Source organism: Bubalus bubalis, chromosome 24 (genome assembly GCF_019923935.1).
Source record: "Bubalus bubalis isolate 160015118507 breed Murrah chromosome 24, NDDB_SH_1, whole genome shotgun sequence".
Lineage (NCBI taxonomy): Eukaryota > Metazoa > Chordata > Mammalia > Artiodactyla > Bovidae > Bubalus > Bubalus bubalis.
Window position 1 is genome coordinate 41,952,355 of NC_059180.1, and position 15,288 is coordinate 41,967,642.

Below are 15,288 nucleotides of genomic sequence, written 5' to 3' on the forward strand. Positions count from 1 at the left end.
GGTACAAAATATAAGCATATATTCCATGTAGCTAATATACTATAAATAACAATTTGGTGGCAGCTACCATCTTTATAAAAAATCTACTCCTTATATTCCTATTTTCCTTTAAATAACAATCCCAGAATTTTGCCCTAATGTTTCTTATACCTGAAAGCCCCCCCCCCTTTTTTTTTAACATCAGCATACATTGAAACTTCTTCTGCTGAAATCTTTAGAACTTAAGTATTCACTTATCTAAAAATCATATTTTGTCATTGTGGTTATGAGCAGTATATAGTTGATAGAACAATACAGCCAAGTTGCAGATTTCAATAAATAGCTGTTACACTATCAGCAGAAAAGGTTACTTGGAAGTGCACCTCTTAACCATGAGGAGAGTAGGAGCTCTGTGCCCAGTTCGGAGAGGGCTTCACTCAGTGGTCCCGGCGGTGTGCATGCCTGCAGGTCCTGGACCTAGATGGACGTGGCGGAGGGAGGCGGGCAAGAGTGAGGACTTGCCTGTGGGGAGACCTAATGTTTCAGGGAGTGGGGAGGGTTTGGGGAGGAGCTGATGCTAGCCCCAGCGCTGTTCTTGGACAGGGTGTGTGTGGAGACCCAGGTGCTGGGACAGCGTCCTTGTGTCCTGCTCCCAGTGTTGGATGTATGACGTCAGAGGACAGAGCTAGAGGAGCCGCACAGGAGGGCCTGGGCCCAGATGCTTTGAGGTCACACGCAGGCACACACACGCACCCCCAGCCGTGCCCTTTCTTCCTGGGGGCCTGGCTTTTGTCAGCTCTGACATTTTAGGTCATGCTGCACTCCCTCTTGGATCTTGTGTTGTGGCTCTGGATACCTCCCCCTCCCCAGGGGGAGGTGAGGAGGCCTTCTCAGCAGCATGAGATGGCGTGACAGGCTCCAAGTGGGTTTTGGGGTGCTCCAGTGGTAGGGTCTCCAGGCCATCTCCTGTGCTCCTCCCTCCCTCCGTGTCCACTACAACCCATCCCCAGGACAGGCAGCAACAAGGCTGGGTAGCTTGGCTCCCCTCAGCAAGATGTGCTTGATCAAATACACATGTTCTCCTTCACATAAAGTTTGTTGAGTCTTCTTTGGGTAAAAACCTTAACTTTCTTGATTGATTTGAAGTCATATGATAAACTTTTTGTAACTTAGAAGTACAGCACCTGTTAGAATTAATAGTTTGTCACTGAATTTATAAAACAGTTTTTATTCCATGTATTTTCTGTTAAGAGGTTTTGTTAATAAAAAGAATTGTGTTCCTCTTCCCTGAATTTCCCTAAGGTTCTTAAATCGCCAGTACTGAGGTCATGTAAACGTTCTTTGTTCAGCACTGTTCACACACTAGTGTGTATGTGCCTCTCTCATCTTCCCAGTTTTCCGTTTTATTTAGAAAACTGTGGCTGAGAAGCAGGAGAAGAGAAATCAGGATCGGCTGAGGAGGCGGGAAGAGAGAGAGCGGGAGGAGCGGCTGAGCAGAAGGTGAGCCCAAGGACAGCCCCCCATCCCAAGGACACCCCATGTACTTGGCAGTCTTGCTGTTGCCTGTGACACTTGAGGTCTGCCAGGTACTTGGTGGCCAAAAGGAGCAAAAAGATTCCTGCCCAGTGCAGGCCCTACGGCCAGATCCACCAGGGACGGGCTCGCGTGGGCCAAGGGCTGAGGCTTGTTGGGTGGGAGCAAGGAGAACGTGAGTGGCTGGGAGGGTCCAGGCCCAGGAGTGGGCAGGGACGAGCTGTGTGCTCTTGGGGCAGAGCTGATAGCATCTGCTAGCGGACGGTGTGAGCTGTACAGAGCGGGAGTGGAGCTGGCCTGGAGTGGCCGCTGATGGTGACAGAGGAGGGGAGCCTGGGATCGGAGTTTTGGGAGGGGAGGTGGTTCTAGCCGTGTTAGGGCTGGGATGCCTGAGAGCAGCCAGGTAGGGGTGGTGGGTCTGGTCAGAGTTCAGGGCAGTGTCTGGAGCCCAGAGTAGCCAGGCTCTATATTGGGCACACAGACGCCTGGAGGGATTCCTTTGTGAATAACTTGCTAACTTTTGTTTTTCATTATTTTAATTATGTAACATGTTGATTATAAAGAGACTGGAACAGTATAAAAATATTAAGTACAGACACGAGGGTCTTTTCACACAGGTGACCGCCGTCGCAGGGTGGGCTCTGTGCGTGGGTCCTTGGCCCCCGCAGCTGGCGTGCTCTTGGCCGCACAGCACCATTCTGCGACGTTGTCATTACCTGTCTCCATCCTCCCACCTTTGCCCACCCTCGTTTTCCTCCCTCTAGCACCACCAGTCTGTTCTCTGTAAGTTTGGCTCTTTTCTATTCCACATATAACTAAACTCATACAGCATTTATCTTTTCCTGTCTGACTTATTTTACTTAACGTAGTGCTCTCAAGGTCCATATGTGTTGTTGCAAATGGCAGAATTCCTTCTTTTTTTAACTGAACAACATCCCACTTTATATATACAGCTACATCATGTTTATCGGTCCTTCTATCAATGGACACTTAGATTTTCCTGTGTCTGAGCTATTGTAAATAATGCAGTGACCACGGAGTTGTAAGTGTCTTCAAAATAGTGATTTAATTTCCATCAAGTGAAAAGGCAGAGGAACCAGAGATCAAATTGCCAACATCTGCTGGATCATGAAAAAGCAAGAGAGTTCCAGAAAAACATCTATTTCTGTTTTATTGACTATGCCAAAGCCTTTGACTGTGTGGATCACAATAAACGGTGGAAAATTCTGAAAGAGATGGGAATACCAGACCACGTAATCTGCCTCTTGAGAAATCTGTATGCAGATCAGGAAGCAACAGTTAGAACTGGACATGGAAAAACAGACTGGTTCCAAATAGGAAAAGGAGTACGTCAAGGCTGTATATTGTCACCCTGTTTATTTAACTTATAATGCAGAGTACATCATGAGAAACGCTGGACTGGAAGAAACACAGCTGGAATCAAGATTGCCGGGAGAAATATCAATAACCTCAGATACGCAGGTGACACCATCCTTATGGCAGAAAGTGAAGAGGAACTAAAAAAGCCTCTTGATGAAAGTGAAAGTGGAGAGTGAAAAAGTTGGCGTAAAGCTCAACATTCAGAAAACGAAGATCATGGCATCCAGTCCCATCACTTCGTGGGAAATAGATGTGGAAACAGTGTCAGACTTTCTTTTTCTGGGCTCCAAAATCACTGCAGATGGTGATTGCAGCCATGAAATTAAAAGACGCTTACTCCTTGGAAGGAAAGTTATGACCAACCTAGATAGCATATTCAAAAGCAGAGACATTACTGCCAACAAAGGTGCGTCTAGTCAAGGCTATGATTTTTCCTGTGGTCATGTATGGATGTGAGAGTTGGACTGTGAAGAAGGCTGAGTGCCGCAGAATTGATGCTTTTGAACTGTGGTGTTGGAGAAGACTCTTGAGAGTCCCTTGGACTGCAAGGAGATCCAACCAGTCCATTCTGAAGGAGATCAGCCCTGGGATTTCTTTGGAAGGAATGATGCTAAAGCTGAAACTCCAGTACTTTGGCCACCTCATGCGAAGAGTTGACTCATTGGAAAAGACTCTGATGCTGGGAGGGATTGAGGGCAAGAGGAGAAGGGACAACAGAGGATGAGATGGCTGGATGGCATCACTGACTCGATGGACGTGAGTCTGGGTGAACTCCGGGAGTTGGTGATGGACAGGGAGGCCTGCCGTGCTGTGATTCATGGGGTCGCAAAGAGTCGGACACGACTGAGCGACTGATCTGATCAAAATAGTGATTTAATTTCCATCAAGTGAATATCCAGAATTGGAATTGCTGGATCATATTGTAGTTCCATTTTAATTTTTGAGACGCCTCTATCCTGTTTTTCATGATGGCTGCACCAGTTTACATTCCCACCAGCAGTACTTGCTTTTCTCCACATCCTCACCAGCACCTGTGTTTCTTGTCATTTGGTGATAGTACTCCGACAGATGTGAAGTGACAGCCCATCATGGTTTGATTTGTGTTTTCCTGATGGATAAAGTTGTGGAGCAATTTTTCCTTTGCCTGTTGGCCTTTGTATGTCTTCTTTGACAAAATGTTTGTTCAGGTCCTCTGCCCATTGTTTTAATCTTTTTTTTTTTTCCACTTCCATTTAGAGTTGTGTGAGTTCTTTTCATACTTTGGATAAATGCCTCTTGCAGTTTCTTGATTTGTAGATATTTTCTCCCATTCAGTTGCTTTTTCATTTCGCTGATGGTTACCTTCATTGTGCAGAAGCTTTTTAGTCTGATGTAGTCCCACTTGTTGACCTTTGTTAACTTTGCTTTTTAATTTTAATTTTTGGTGACTTAATATAAAACTGTTTTTGAATGTGTGAGCACGATCATCCTTGAATGTATTTGAGTATATATAAGTTCCTTAGAATTCCTGGGAGAGAGGAATTTAATATATAAATACTGGTAGGTGTTAAGGAAATTACTTTCTTGGAGTTTTTATAAAATCACCCTCCAGCCACATGGCGTGTGAGCAGTATCTTTTGTCACTTCGTCCTTCACAGGTTGAAAATTGCTGCTTAGAACAGGATGTGAGAGGTGCACTCTTGTCAAGTGTATTTCTTTTTTTTTTTTTTTTAATATTTATTTGGCTGCATCGGATCTTAATTGAGGCACGTAGCAAACAACAGACTGGTTCCAAATAGGAAAAGGAGTACGTCAAGGCTGTATATTGTCACCCTGCTTATTTAACTTATATGCAGAGTACATCATGAGAAATGCTGCGCTGGAGGAAGCACAAGCTGGAATCAAGATTGCCAGGAGAAATATCAATAACCTCAGATATGCACATGACACCACCCTTTCGGCAGAAAGTGAAGAACTAAAGAGCCTCTTGATTAAAGTGAAAGAGGAGAGTGAAAAAGTTGGCTTAAAGCTCAACATTCAGAAAACTAAGGTCATGGCATCTGGTCCCATCACTTCATGGCAAATAGATGGGGAAACAGTGGCTGACTTTATTTTTCTGGGCTCCAGAAGCACTGCAGATGGTGATTGCAGCCATTAAATTAAAAGACGCTTACTCCTTGGAAGGAAAGTTATAACCAACCTATATATATATATATATGTCCACCTATATATATGACAGTATATTGAAAAGCAGTGACATTACTTTGCTAACAGAGGTCCGGCTAGTCAAGGCTATGGTTTTTCCAGTGGTCATGTATGGATGTGAGAGTTGGACTGTGGAGAAAGCTGAGCGCTGCAGAATTGATGATTTTGAACTGTGGTGTTGGAGAAGACTCTTGAGAGTCCCTTGGACTGCAAGGAGATCCAACCAGTCCATCCTGAAGGAGATCAGTCCTGAGTGTTCATTGGAAGGACTGATGTTGAAGCTGAAACTCCTGATACTTTGGCCACCTGATGCAAAGAGCTGACTCATTTGAAAAGTCCCTGATGCTGAGAAAGATTAAGGGCAGGAGGAGAAGGGGACGACAGAGGATGAGATGGCTGGACGGCATCACCGACTCAATGGACATGGGTTTGGGTGGACTCCGGGAGTTGGTGATGAACAGGGAGACCTGGCGTGCTGCGGTTCATGGGGTCGCAAAGCGTCAGACACGACTGAGCGACTGAACTGAATTGAACTGAGGGTCTTCCTCTTACCATATGGAATCTTTCCGTAGGGCCACGGGCTCCAGAGCGCGTAGACTCAGTAGTTGTGGCACGCGGTCTTAGTTTCCCCATGGCGTATGGGATCTTAGTTCCCGGCCAGGGATTGAACTCATGTCCCCTGCGTTGCATGGTGGATTCTCAACCACTGGACCACCAGGGAAGGTCCCTCAAGTGCATTTCTTACATTTCTGATTGTGTACTGTTTCCCGGGAGCTCCTGCAGCACTCCAGGAAAGTGAGCCTGTGTTTGGAGCTTGGGTGTCCTGCCCAGCCCTGCACCGTGACTATCTGTGTAGCTGGGTTGGTGTCCACTGTGAAGTTTGCAGAACCACTGGTTCAGCTCAGTGCAATGTGGACCCCTGGGTGCTGGTCTCTTCCTTCTCCCTCCAACGGGTGGGGGCCCGGGGCGGGCCTCATAGCAGGTCCTGTGGGAAGTTGACCCTTGTCACCATGGGGATGTGGGGCACCTCCCTTCAGCTGTAAGGAATTGGGCTGTTTTTAGGAAATTGCTCATCTTTTTTTCCATTTTAGGTCTGGATCAAGAACAAGAGATCGCAGGAGGTAGGTTTTCCATTGATACATTCTCAGTAAGATGTCCTTTTTCATGTGCTTTTTTCTTGATACTTAGCCTTTATAACTTGGCATTAGTTGTCTGGGGTCAGGGCTGGTCGCGAAGGGCACAGAGCGTGGGTTAGAAGGAGAGCCCTGATTGGGGCTCAGTGCAGCGTGGGGTGGGCGTCCACTGTCAGTGAGAGGGATGATCAGAACGTTCCTGGCATGTTTCCGGAAGCATCGGTGGGGAGGGTCTGGCCAGTTATTCATGAGCAGGGTGCCGTTGAGGGGAGGGTTGTGAACCCGGGTTACAAGTCTGGGAGGAGAAAGCAGAGACAGCAGTAAGGTGTCAGCACAGCCTCTGTTGCAGGTCGCGCTCCCGGGACCGACGTCGCAGGCGGTCGAGGTCAACTTCCAGAGAGCGGCGGAAGTCGTCCCGTTCCCGGTCCCGAGACAGACACCGGCGCCACCGAAGCCGCTCCCGGAGCCACAGCCGTGGCCATCGTCGGGCATCCAGGGACCGGAGCTCGAAATACAAGTAACTACTCTGTTCCTTCAGTATCTGCAGCAGGAGTTGAGCCCTGCTCTGTGCACCAGGGCCTGGGGTCTGTCACCCAGGGACTGAGCGTTGAGGCCTTGAGGGTCCTGACGGGACCCAGGGCTCTGGGAGTCCACCAGCTGGGGGCAGCAGGTGGCTTCAGGGCTGGACAGTTGAGAGCTGCAGAGGTGTCTCGTGTAGGCGAGGCCATGCTTGGGCTACACGTGCACCGCCACTTTGGTACACACAGCCCTGGTAGGCTGCTCACCTCGGTTGTGGTGATTTTAAAAAAACACACACACTACTAATGATCATATTTGGAGATGCCCACCATTCGCTTTGGTAATACTTTTTCTCCATTGTGTTTTTACATAATGGATCAACTCGTGCTGTATTTTCCTTTGCACTGTTTACATTTTAGTAAAAGCTGTTCCTGTTACTAGAACCCTCTGGAAATGCCACTCTGTGTTGGCTGCCCAGCCCCTCCCTGTGCAGTGCCTGCTGGGCCCTTCCAGCTGTGTGGGTCTTCCCTTTCCTCGCACGGACGGTCCACGGTGTCAGTGCCTGGGGAGCACCCAGGAGGGAGGGCCAGCCCTCGATGAGCCTCTGGTTCCCTTTTCCCAGGTTCTCCCGAGAGCGGACTTCAAGGGAGGAGTCCTGGGAGCGCGGGCGGAGTGAGCGGGGGGCCACCGACTGGAGGCTTGAGAGTGCCAACGGGAAGGCCGCATCGCGGAGGTCGGAGGAGAAGGAGGCCGGCGAGATCTGAGCCCACGCCCAGGCACTGTAAATAGTCCGATCCACGTCTGACACGGCCTCACGTTACCCTTTCTATTTGCTGAATACAGCTCATCTTTTGTAGTTTAACATTTCTATTGTTTTGGAGCTAGCTGTGAGTTTCTAGAGGTGTACAGAGTTGCTCCTGTGTTCTGGGTTGTGTCGAGCGGGAATAAACAACCTGACAGACTGCCTCCTGGCGGCCGCGGTGCGTTCTCTGCTGTCCTGGCTGCACTGGACTTGCCGTGCCTTCCACAGGGTGGGGGGGCATGCCCGGGTCACCTGCACGTGGCCCAGAAATGTGACTTATCCTCGGGCTCCCCTCTGCCTTTTGGTGTCCGACACGCTGACGGAGCCAGAGGCACACAGCCGTCTGCTCTCCCAGCCTCATATGTCTTTCTGAGGTCCAAGCTGTTCACTTCCCCCATTTCTTTGGAGGACTGCCTGTCTGGTTTGTGGTCAGCAGCCTCCGCCCAGCACTGGAGCTCAGATAGGCTGCAGTTCCCCCTCTTGGAGTTACTCAGAGCAAAGAAAGACCCACGGAAAGGTTGACATGACGGCCACAAGGTCCTCAGAGGAAGGCATGTTGACTTCGGGGTCAGTCGTGGTTCTGCTCACCCTTGGCAGGGCTGGTGGTATTATCCAGTCTCCCTCAGCCCTTCCGCTTGTATCTCGAGACTAAAGTGAGCTATTCTGAAGATACAATTGGGAGCTCTTTCATTTTTTCACTTTTCAGGGGGAGGATGACTGTGGCGTGCTCAGTCGTGTCCGACTCTTTGTAACCCTATGGACTGTAGCGGCCAGGCTCCTCTGTCCATGGGATTCTCCAGGCAAGACTACTGAAATGGATTACCATTCCGTTCTCCAGGGGATCTTCCCGACCCAGGGATCGAACCTGTGTCTCTTAGGTCTCATGCATTGGCAGGCAGATAGATTCTTTACCGTCTGAGCCACCAGGAAAGTTCATCAGGGGAGTGTGTGGTTTTATTTTTGGAGGCAGCTTCTGATGGCCACGTTGTGAAACACACACCCACACCCCTGTGCAGAGCACATGGACACTGGGTCTGGGTCGTGTGGCTGCCAGCCCCAGGGCGTGGTTGGTGGCCCTCTTCTAGGCTCCTCACTGCGGTTTGTTTCCCTCTGGAGGGATGTGGGTAGTGGGCTGCTCTGCTGCCCTCTGGCAGGGTCTTCCCCAGCCAGCTGTGTCCACGGAAAAGAGGTCTGGCATCAGCGATGTCCCTCCGCCCAGGGGTGTTTCCCTGGCCTGCAGCCAGGCTGGGCCAGAGTGGCCACTGAGAGGCCAGGTAGGTACCTGCGGGGGAGCAGGGGATGTGCCGTTTTTGTGGGAAGTAGATAAAAGCCCTGGGAAAGCAGGGCGGAAAGCCCTGGGAGGGCAGAGGTGGGCGTGGGCGGGGGCAGGCAGAGAAGCCCAGGCTGTGCTGGTGGTTTCCTGACTCCACCCTGCAAGCCGGCTTATGACGGCGGGGTCTGGACTGAGTGGGCAGCCAGGGCAAAGACTGCCCAGCTCCTCAGGTCTCCATTTCTAACCTCCCGAGGGGGTGTTTGGGGGTCTCTTCTGTTTGTGTTGTGGTGACAGGGCACACATACTTGCATTTCTGACGCACGGTTGCGCGGCACTCTGTCTGCTGCCATCCCTGGAGGCTGGTTTTGAAGAGGCAGAGGGCAGATGGCGTCCCTGACCTTAGAGGAGCCTGGAGGTCCCAGCGAGAAAACAGATGGGCTGGGGTCAAGATGCCTGGGGGGCGGCTTCTGCTCCCCCCACAGCTGGGTGCTTGCTCGTCAGTCCAGAGGCACCTGCCTGCCCCTGGAGTGCCCTGGCCTGACTGCAGGGGCTGCCTGGATCCCCCCAGCCCCTGAGCCTCGGCTCCTCAGCTGGCTCCACTCCACTGGGCACAGGTGTACAGCGGGCTGCTCTGGAGGCCACAGCCCAGCCTGGGTGAGCGCGGCTCCAGGGGTGGCACCGGGAGGGTGCTGGGAGGAGGGCACCGCTCACCTGCGCCCTCTCGTCCTTGTTAGAGCCCTGCTGTGGGGAAGCGCTGGCTTAGCAGGGATGCCGGGAGCGGGCGGTGATGGCAGTCCTTGGTGAGAGAGGGGTTGGCTGAGCCCATAGGTGCAGATCTCCAGGGGCCTGTGGTCAGTCCCAGGGCTGTGTGGTGCCCTTGGCCCCTCCAGTCCCCGAGTTCTCAGGGACTCCCCCAGCCCCACTCTTCCGCTCGGGAGCAGGGGTGAGGGGTGTGGCACGGAGGCCCCAGTCTGTCCAGGGGGCAGGTGGGGGGGCCTGCAGCCGGGGGCAGGGATGTTTTGGTTTCTGCCCCTCTTTGGGAGTCTCTAGCAAGGCCTACGCCTGCAGTCTTGGGACCTGAGGGCTGGAGGGACGGTGTTGGCCCTGCAGCTCTGTGGGACTCCATGGCCTTAGCGGCGGTGCAGAGCCTCGCTGCGGCGTGTGGACACAGGGCCGTCTCCCCAGGGTGACGGCTGTGCAGTGGGTGCGTGCTCTCGGCTGGCCTGGGGACCGGGGGGATTGACTCCAGGGCTGGGGCCGGTGTCCAGCCATGGTTTGTGCATGTGGAGAAGGGGTTGTGCCTCGGAAGGGTCCCCTGCCTTAAACAGGGTGGTCCTGCTCTGGCGGCTGGGCTGAGCTGAGCGGTGCTGGGACTTCATCCCGTGCCCTTGTCCCCTGCAGGCCTTGTTGCAGCAGGTGGTATGAGCCCCTCTAGGCTTCCTGTGGATTAGGGGAGGGATCTAAGAATGTAGGTTTCTTTTTTTGCAGGTAGGTTGGTTGGTTTTTTGATGGAGATAAACTTATCTCATAAAATTCAACATTTCAGCCGCTCGAAAGTGTACAGTCTAGTGGCCTTCAGTGTGCTCGCAGTGTCGTGTTTATCACTGTGGCATTGGGGCGTCTCGTCACCCCAGCCCCACACCCACCAGCAGGCATGCCCCTTGGCCCCAGCCTTTGACAGCCACCAGTCTGCTCTCTGTCTCTGGAATTGCAGAATGTGACTTGTGATCAACGTGAGTTACTTCTGAGTGTGGTGTCGGCGGGGTTCATCCACCCCACCAACTCTAGCCTGTACCAGTACCGAGAATGTAGCTGTTTACCCGGGCTGCTGCTGCTGCTGGTCCGAAGCACCCTGACAGCTGGGCCGCAAGCCCTCAGTGGCATCTGTGGGACAGCTTAGAACAGGTCTCCTAGCTCTTGTCGTTGGCACATACGATGCTGACACTTGTTTGGACCTAGGGGAAGAGGGCAGAGCCATCCTGGGCCCGATCGCGGCGCGGTGAGCAGCGTGCTCTATGCCCACTGCACGAGCCCTAAGCCAGGCCCCCAGGTAACCATCCACACCCCCAGCACGGGGTCGCACGTGATAGGGGTCAACACAAGGTCTGCCCCCAGGTGCCAGTGAACCCTGGCCTGAGGCGGCCCTCTGCTCCCACCCAGGGGCACTTGGGAGCCCGTGAGGAAAGCCTGGGGGTCCCTGCGTGTCCTGAGCCCCCACAGCGCTGGCGAGTGCCACCCTCTTGCGTCTGCTGTCCCCCTTCTCTGCCCTCCCCCGTGCCACCCCCAGCCTGCCTGCCTGACTTCCCTGCTGGTGCTCGTGGGCTCAGGGCTGCCCTCCCGAGGAGGTGGTGCTGTCCTCACAGTTCAAGAGAGAAGCTGTTAACTGCTGGCCAGGGGGACTTCCCCCACCTGGATCCTGGCCACCACCTTTTTAAAATTTTTATTGAGATTAAATTGACAAATGTTATTTTAGTTTTACGTGTACGTGCTAATGACTTGATATATATATATATATTTTGCAAAATGATTTTTTTCCTATGATAAGTTTTAAGCGCTACTCAGCAACTTCAGGTATGCAGTAGAGAATGGTGTTTAGTGTGATACATCAGAGGATGGGATGAATGGATGGTATCATTGATACAGTGGTCATGAGCTTAGACAAATTTTTGGAAATGGTTAGGGACAGGGAGGCCTGGCGTGCTGCAGTCCATGGGGTCACAAAGAGTTGGAGGTGACTGGGCAATTGAACAACAGCGTGATATGTTACAGTGCAGTATTACATTGTCCTGGGCCTTCTGGGGCTGCTCCTGTCCCCTTTGGAACACCTGCCCAAGTCCAGCCACCTTGGAATCCAGGCCTTTCAGCCCCAGGCCAGGCCCCGCCTCTGAGCAGAAGAGAGCACAAAACACTGCAGACAGGACCTGCGGTACATCGCCGGCTCCTCGGTGCCCTCATCTGCCCCACAGTCCTTCCAGAGAGCTTTGCTCTCCTTGAAAATCGCCACAGACAGCACGCATTAATTGTCCCACAGCTCCTGATCATCAGGGCATCAGGTCAGATGCAGGTCCAGCACCAATGAGCCTTGAGAATGTGCTGAGCAACATGCTGGACACGAGAGACCACGAGCTGTGTACATTTACATGGAAAGGCCAGGATCAGTAAAGCCATGGGGCTGGGCTGGGAGAGGTGTGGAGGGGGGTGCCTGGTAGTAGACAAGGGGCTTCCTTTGGGGCTGTGAGGAAGTTCTGGAGCTGGCTGGAGGTGGTGATGGCACACTTGTGAGTGAAATGAATGCCACTGAGCCGCGCTCTTTACAGTGGTTGAACTGGTGTTTGTTACCTATATTTTGCATGAGTTAGTGTTAATCACTCAGTCATGTCTGACCGGCTCTGCAACCCCATGGGCATCTGTCTGATGCGATCCATCAGGCATCTGTCTGTGGAGTTCTCTGAAAGAATACTGGAATGGTTTGCCATGCCCTTCTCCAGGGGATCTTCCCAACCCAGAGATCGACCTGCGTCAGCTACATTGCAGGCAGATTACCAGTGAACGACAGGGAAGCCCTGTATTTTACCACATTAAAAAAAGCTTTGGTGAGGGATGGATGGGGAATTTGGGGTTAACAAATGCAAACTATTACATGTCTGTATAACTGACTTGCTTTGTTATATAGCAGAAACTAATGCAACATTGTAAATTGATAATATGCCAATAAAATTTAAAGACAGCAACAAACAGCCACACAAGGGGAGGTGACCACAGGAGAAGACCAGGAGGGAGCGCTGCAGGGCCCACTTTAGTCTCTGGATCCATTGATGATTCTTTTTACTGTATTTGCGCTTTTTGTCCTTAAGCCTCAAGTCTGATCTTTATCCCTTCTTTGAGTCATTTAAGTCACATAGTCAATGTTGGGTTGGCCAGAAAGTTAAACCAGAATGAACTTGACTGACCAACCCATGCACGACAGAGCAAGTGAGACTAGCTCCCTGACCAGGAGCTGAGCCTGTGCCCTGGGCAGTGGAAGTGTGGAGTCCTAACCACTGGGCCGCCAGGGAATTCCTCCATTGTTTTGTTGATGCCATCTTTTGGGGTCTTTACATTTTTCCTTCCATTTTTGCCCAGCTCACTCCTCCTTCCCAGGGTTGGGGGGTTGTGTTAGAATATTTTAACATTCTGTTTTTTACTCTGTTACCTTGGAAATCATAATGCTATTTCTATCTTAAAAAAAAAATAGTCCCACAGCATTTATTGTCATCTGGTAATAACATAAGGGTGAGCAGAACAATATGAATACATGTTTTAAAGGACACCTAAAAAAACCAACGGTATTGCCAAACAATTTCTCACTTCATCTGTCACTTCTAGTTGGAGACACTTTGGAGCAGGGTAACGTTATCTCCTTTTAGCATGATCCGACCCAGTTGTTTTCTTGACTTTGTTTTAGAATGAATGTCTTCTGCATCATCTAATACGAGGTTCATATACTCATCAAAACCAGTAGGTACAGCCCTCTGTCCGCATATTCACTTGCTCATAGAGCCACGCTTGAATCCGCGATCTATTTTGCAAGCATCTGAAGATTGATGGGCTGCACCCGCCTCTTCTGCATATTCCGGCCCTGGCCCCGGTACGCCGTGCTGGAAGCTCAGAAGCACCACATTGCTCCGCACTATCAGAAAGCCTATTTCTATCTTTTAAAATTTTCTTCGCTGCATGTGGGCTCAGTTATGGCACTCAAGTTTAGTTGCAGGCAGATTAACCACTGGGCCACCAGATAAGTCCTGCGATGTGCCTTTTTATATTCTGTGGTTCCCTGCAGATATTTCAAGTCAGGTTGCATTGAATGTGGCATCTGCATGGCTGCTGGCTTTCATGCAGGTGCCTTGCCCTGTGTGCCTGCTGAGTTTGTCAGCCCTGGCACCTTGTGGCCTGTGAAGTGCTTTTTTCTCGGCGGGGGTTGGGGGCAGGGGGGATTTGTTTGCATATCAGCATGTGATTTCAATTTATTAGGGAAGCATTTTTTCTTTTCTGCTGAATATCCAGGGGCTTTTTTGTTTCTGTTTTTTCTTTATTTCTTTTTACCAGTCCCTGTATTTGGAGAAAGGATAACCTAGTGGGATATCTTTAGGGCCCCAGGTTTATGGGAAAGTCACCTTTTGGGTGTATCACCTTTTACTGGCCCTTTGAACCGTGAGCCTGTAAGGAAAAAGAATTTCAGCTCAAGTTTGCTCATTTTGGCAAATACCTCAGAACCCAGGTGGTTTAGGTGCTGTGACATCTGAGTTCTCACCTTCACTTGGTTATCTGGTCTGAAGATTCTGAATCCACTTGCTGTTAGAGGGTGGAAAGGGTCTTATCCAGCATTCCTAATTGTCATAAATGAGGGTGTAGATCGGAAATGGCAGCTCAGAACAGGCAGAGCCATGGAGCGTGGTTGGGCCCAGAGACCTGAGGAGGGGCTGGGTTTATTTGGATGAAAGAGTACCCCCAGGAAATACCCAGGAAAAATTGGGCAAAATCTGGGTCAACCTGAGGAAGAATGCTACCCTGGGAAGTGGGTGGCCCTCCTCTAGCAGTGAGCAAGTGAGGCTGCCGAGGGTGCAAGGCACTCATCTGCTGGCGAAACTCAGGAAAGCAATTTTGGCGATATTACCAAAAAGCCAGAAATTACACTTCTGAAGAAATCCCCCAAGGGCATGACAATATTAGTGCGTAGACTTTTAGCTACAAATACTCAGGGAAGGTTTTTTGCAAATTAGTTGTGAAAGTGGAAAACATAAGTGAAAAAGCATACCTTGCTGGGATTAGACCGAGTGCCTGTCTTCTCCGCCTCTGGCCCCGCCTGGGGGAGCTGCTGCCATCTCGTGTGTGTTAAGTTTCCTCTGATCATGTCAGTGTGAAACTGAATATATTCATGAGAAATCTCTCCAAATGTGCCATCACCCCTCCCCACTGGGGGGTGAGTCACCCCTCTGGGCACTTAGTGGTCCTCTTTGGTACCAGATGGACTGTCCTAGTACCGCAGCACTCGTGTTCACAGTGACCCTTATTTGACTGAATAGTGGCCTCAGTGCCCAAGAGGAGTTAATGCACCAAAGACCTCAAGTGCTTCCTTTCAGTGAAAAAATAAGTTATAGTTAATAAGGAAAGAAAAAAACATGCTGAGGTTGCTGAGATATACAGTAAGAACGAATCCTGTATCTGAAATTGTGAAGAAGGAAAAAGAAATTCATGCTGTTAAGCAATGTATGTCCGGAACCCACCGGAAGGCATGGGCAGTTGAGGTGCAGCAATTGGGAGTCGTTTCCTGAAGTTTCTGCGATGACCGTGATTGATTTCATGAGAAAAAATGTTTAAAGGAAGACGCTCTGAGTTCTGTCTGCTGTGTGGGATGGGGGCAGGGTGCGCTGCAGGCGCCACCTCCTCCGACCAGGTCCGGAGTCTGGCAAAGGCACCGTTGACCCCAAGCTTCCCGGTTGCTCAAA

The 15,288-nt window shown here is 50.8% G+C and overlaps 1 protein-coding gene and 1 pseudogene across 2 annotated transcripts in view; one reads left to right on the top strand and one right to left on the bottom strand.

Annotated features, from left to right (window-relative positions):
* LUC7L (LUC7 like) overlaps window positions 1-7,694 on the top strand; it is a 32,442-nt gene extending 24,748 nt beyond the window's left edge. For both annotated transcript variants that reach the window (XM_025274775.3, XM_006049957.4), the window contains 4 exons: window positions 1,391-1,479; window positions 6,168-6,197; window positions 6,559-6,726; window positions 7,351-7,694. In XM_025274775.3, the coding sequence (XP_025130560.1) occupies window positions 1,391-1,479; window positions 6,168-6,197; window positions 6,559-6,726; window positions 7,351-7,492 (429 nt within the window). In that variant the 3' untranslated portion in view covers window positions 7,493-7,694. The remainder of the gene's footprint in view (window positions 1-1,390; window positions 1,480-6,167; window positions 6,198-6,558; window positions 6,727-7,350) is intronic.
* Window positions 7,695-12,991: 5,297 nt separating this feature from the next.
* On the bottom strand, window positions 12,992-14,036 carry LOC112581790 (annotated as a pseudogene).
* Window positions 14,037-15,288: the final 1,252 nt, after the last annotated feature.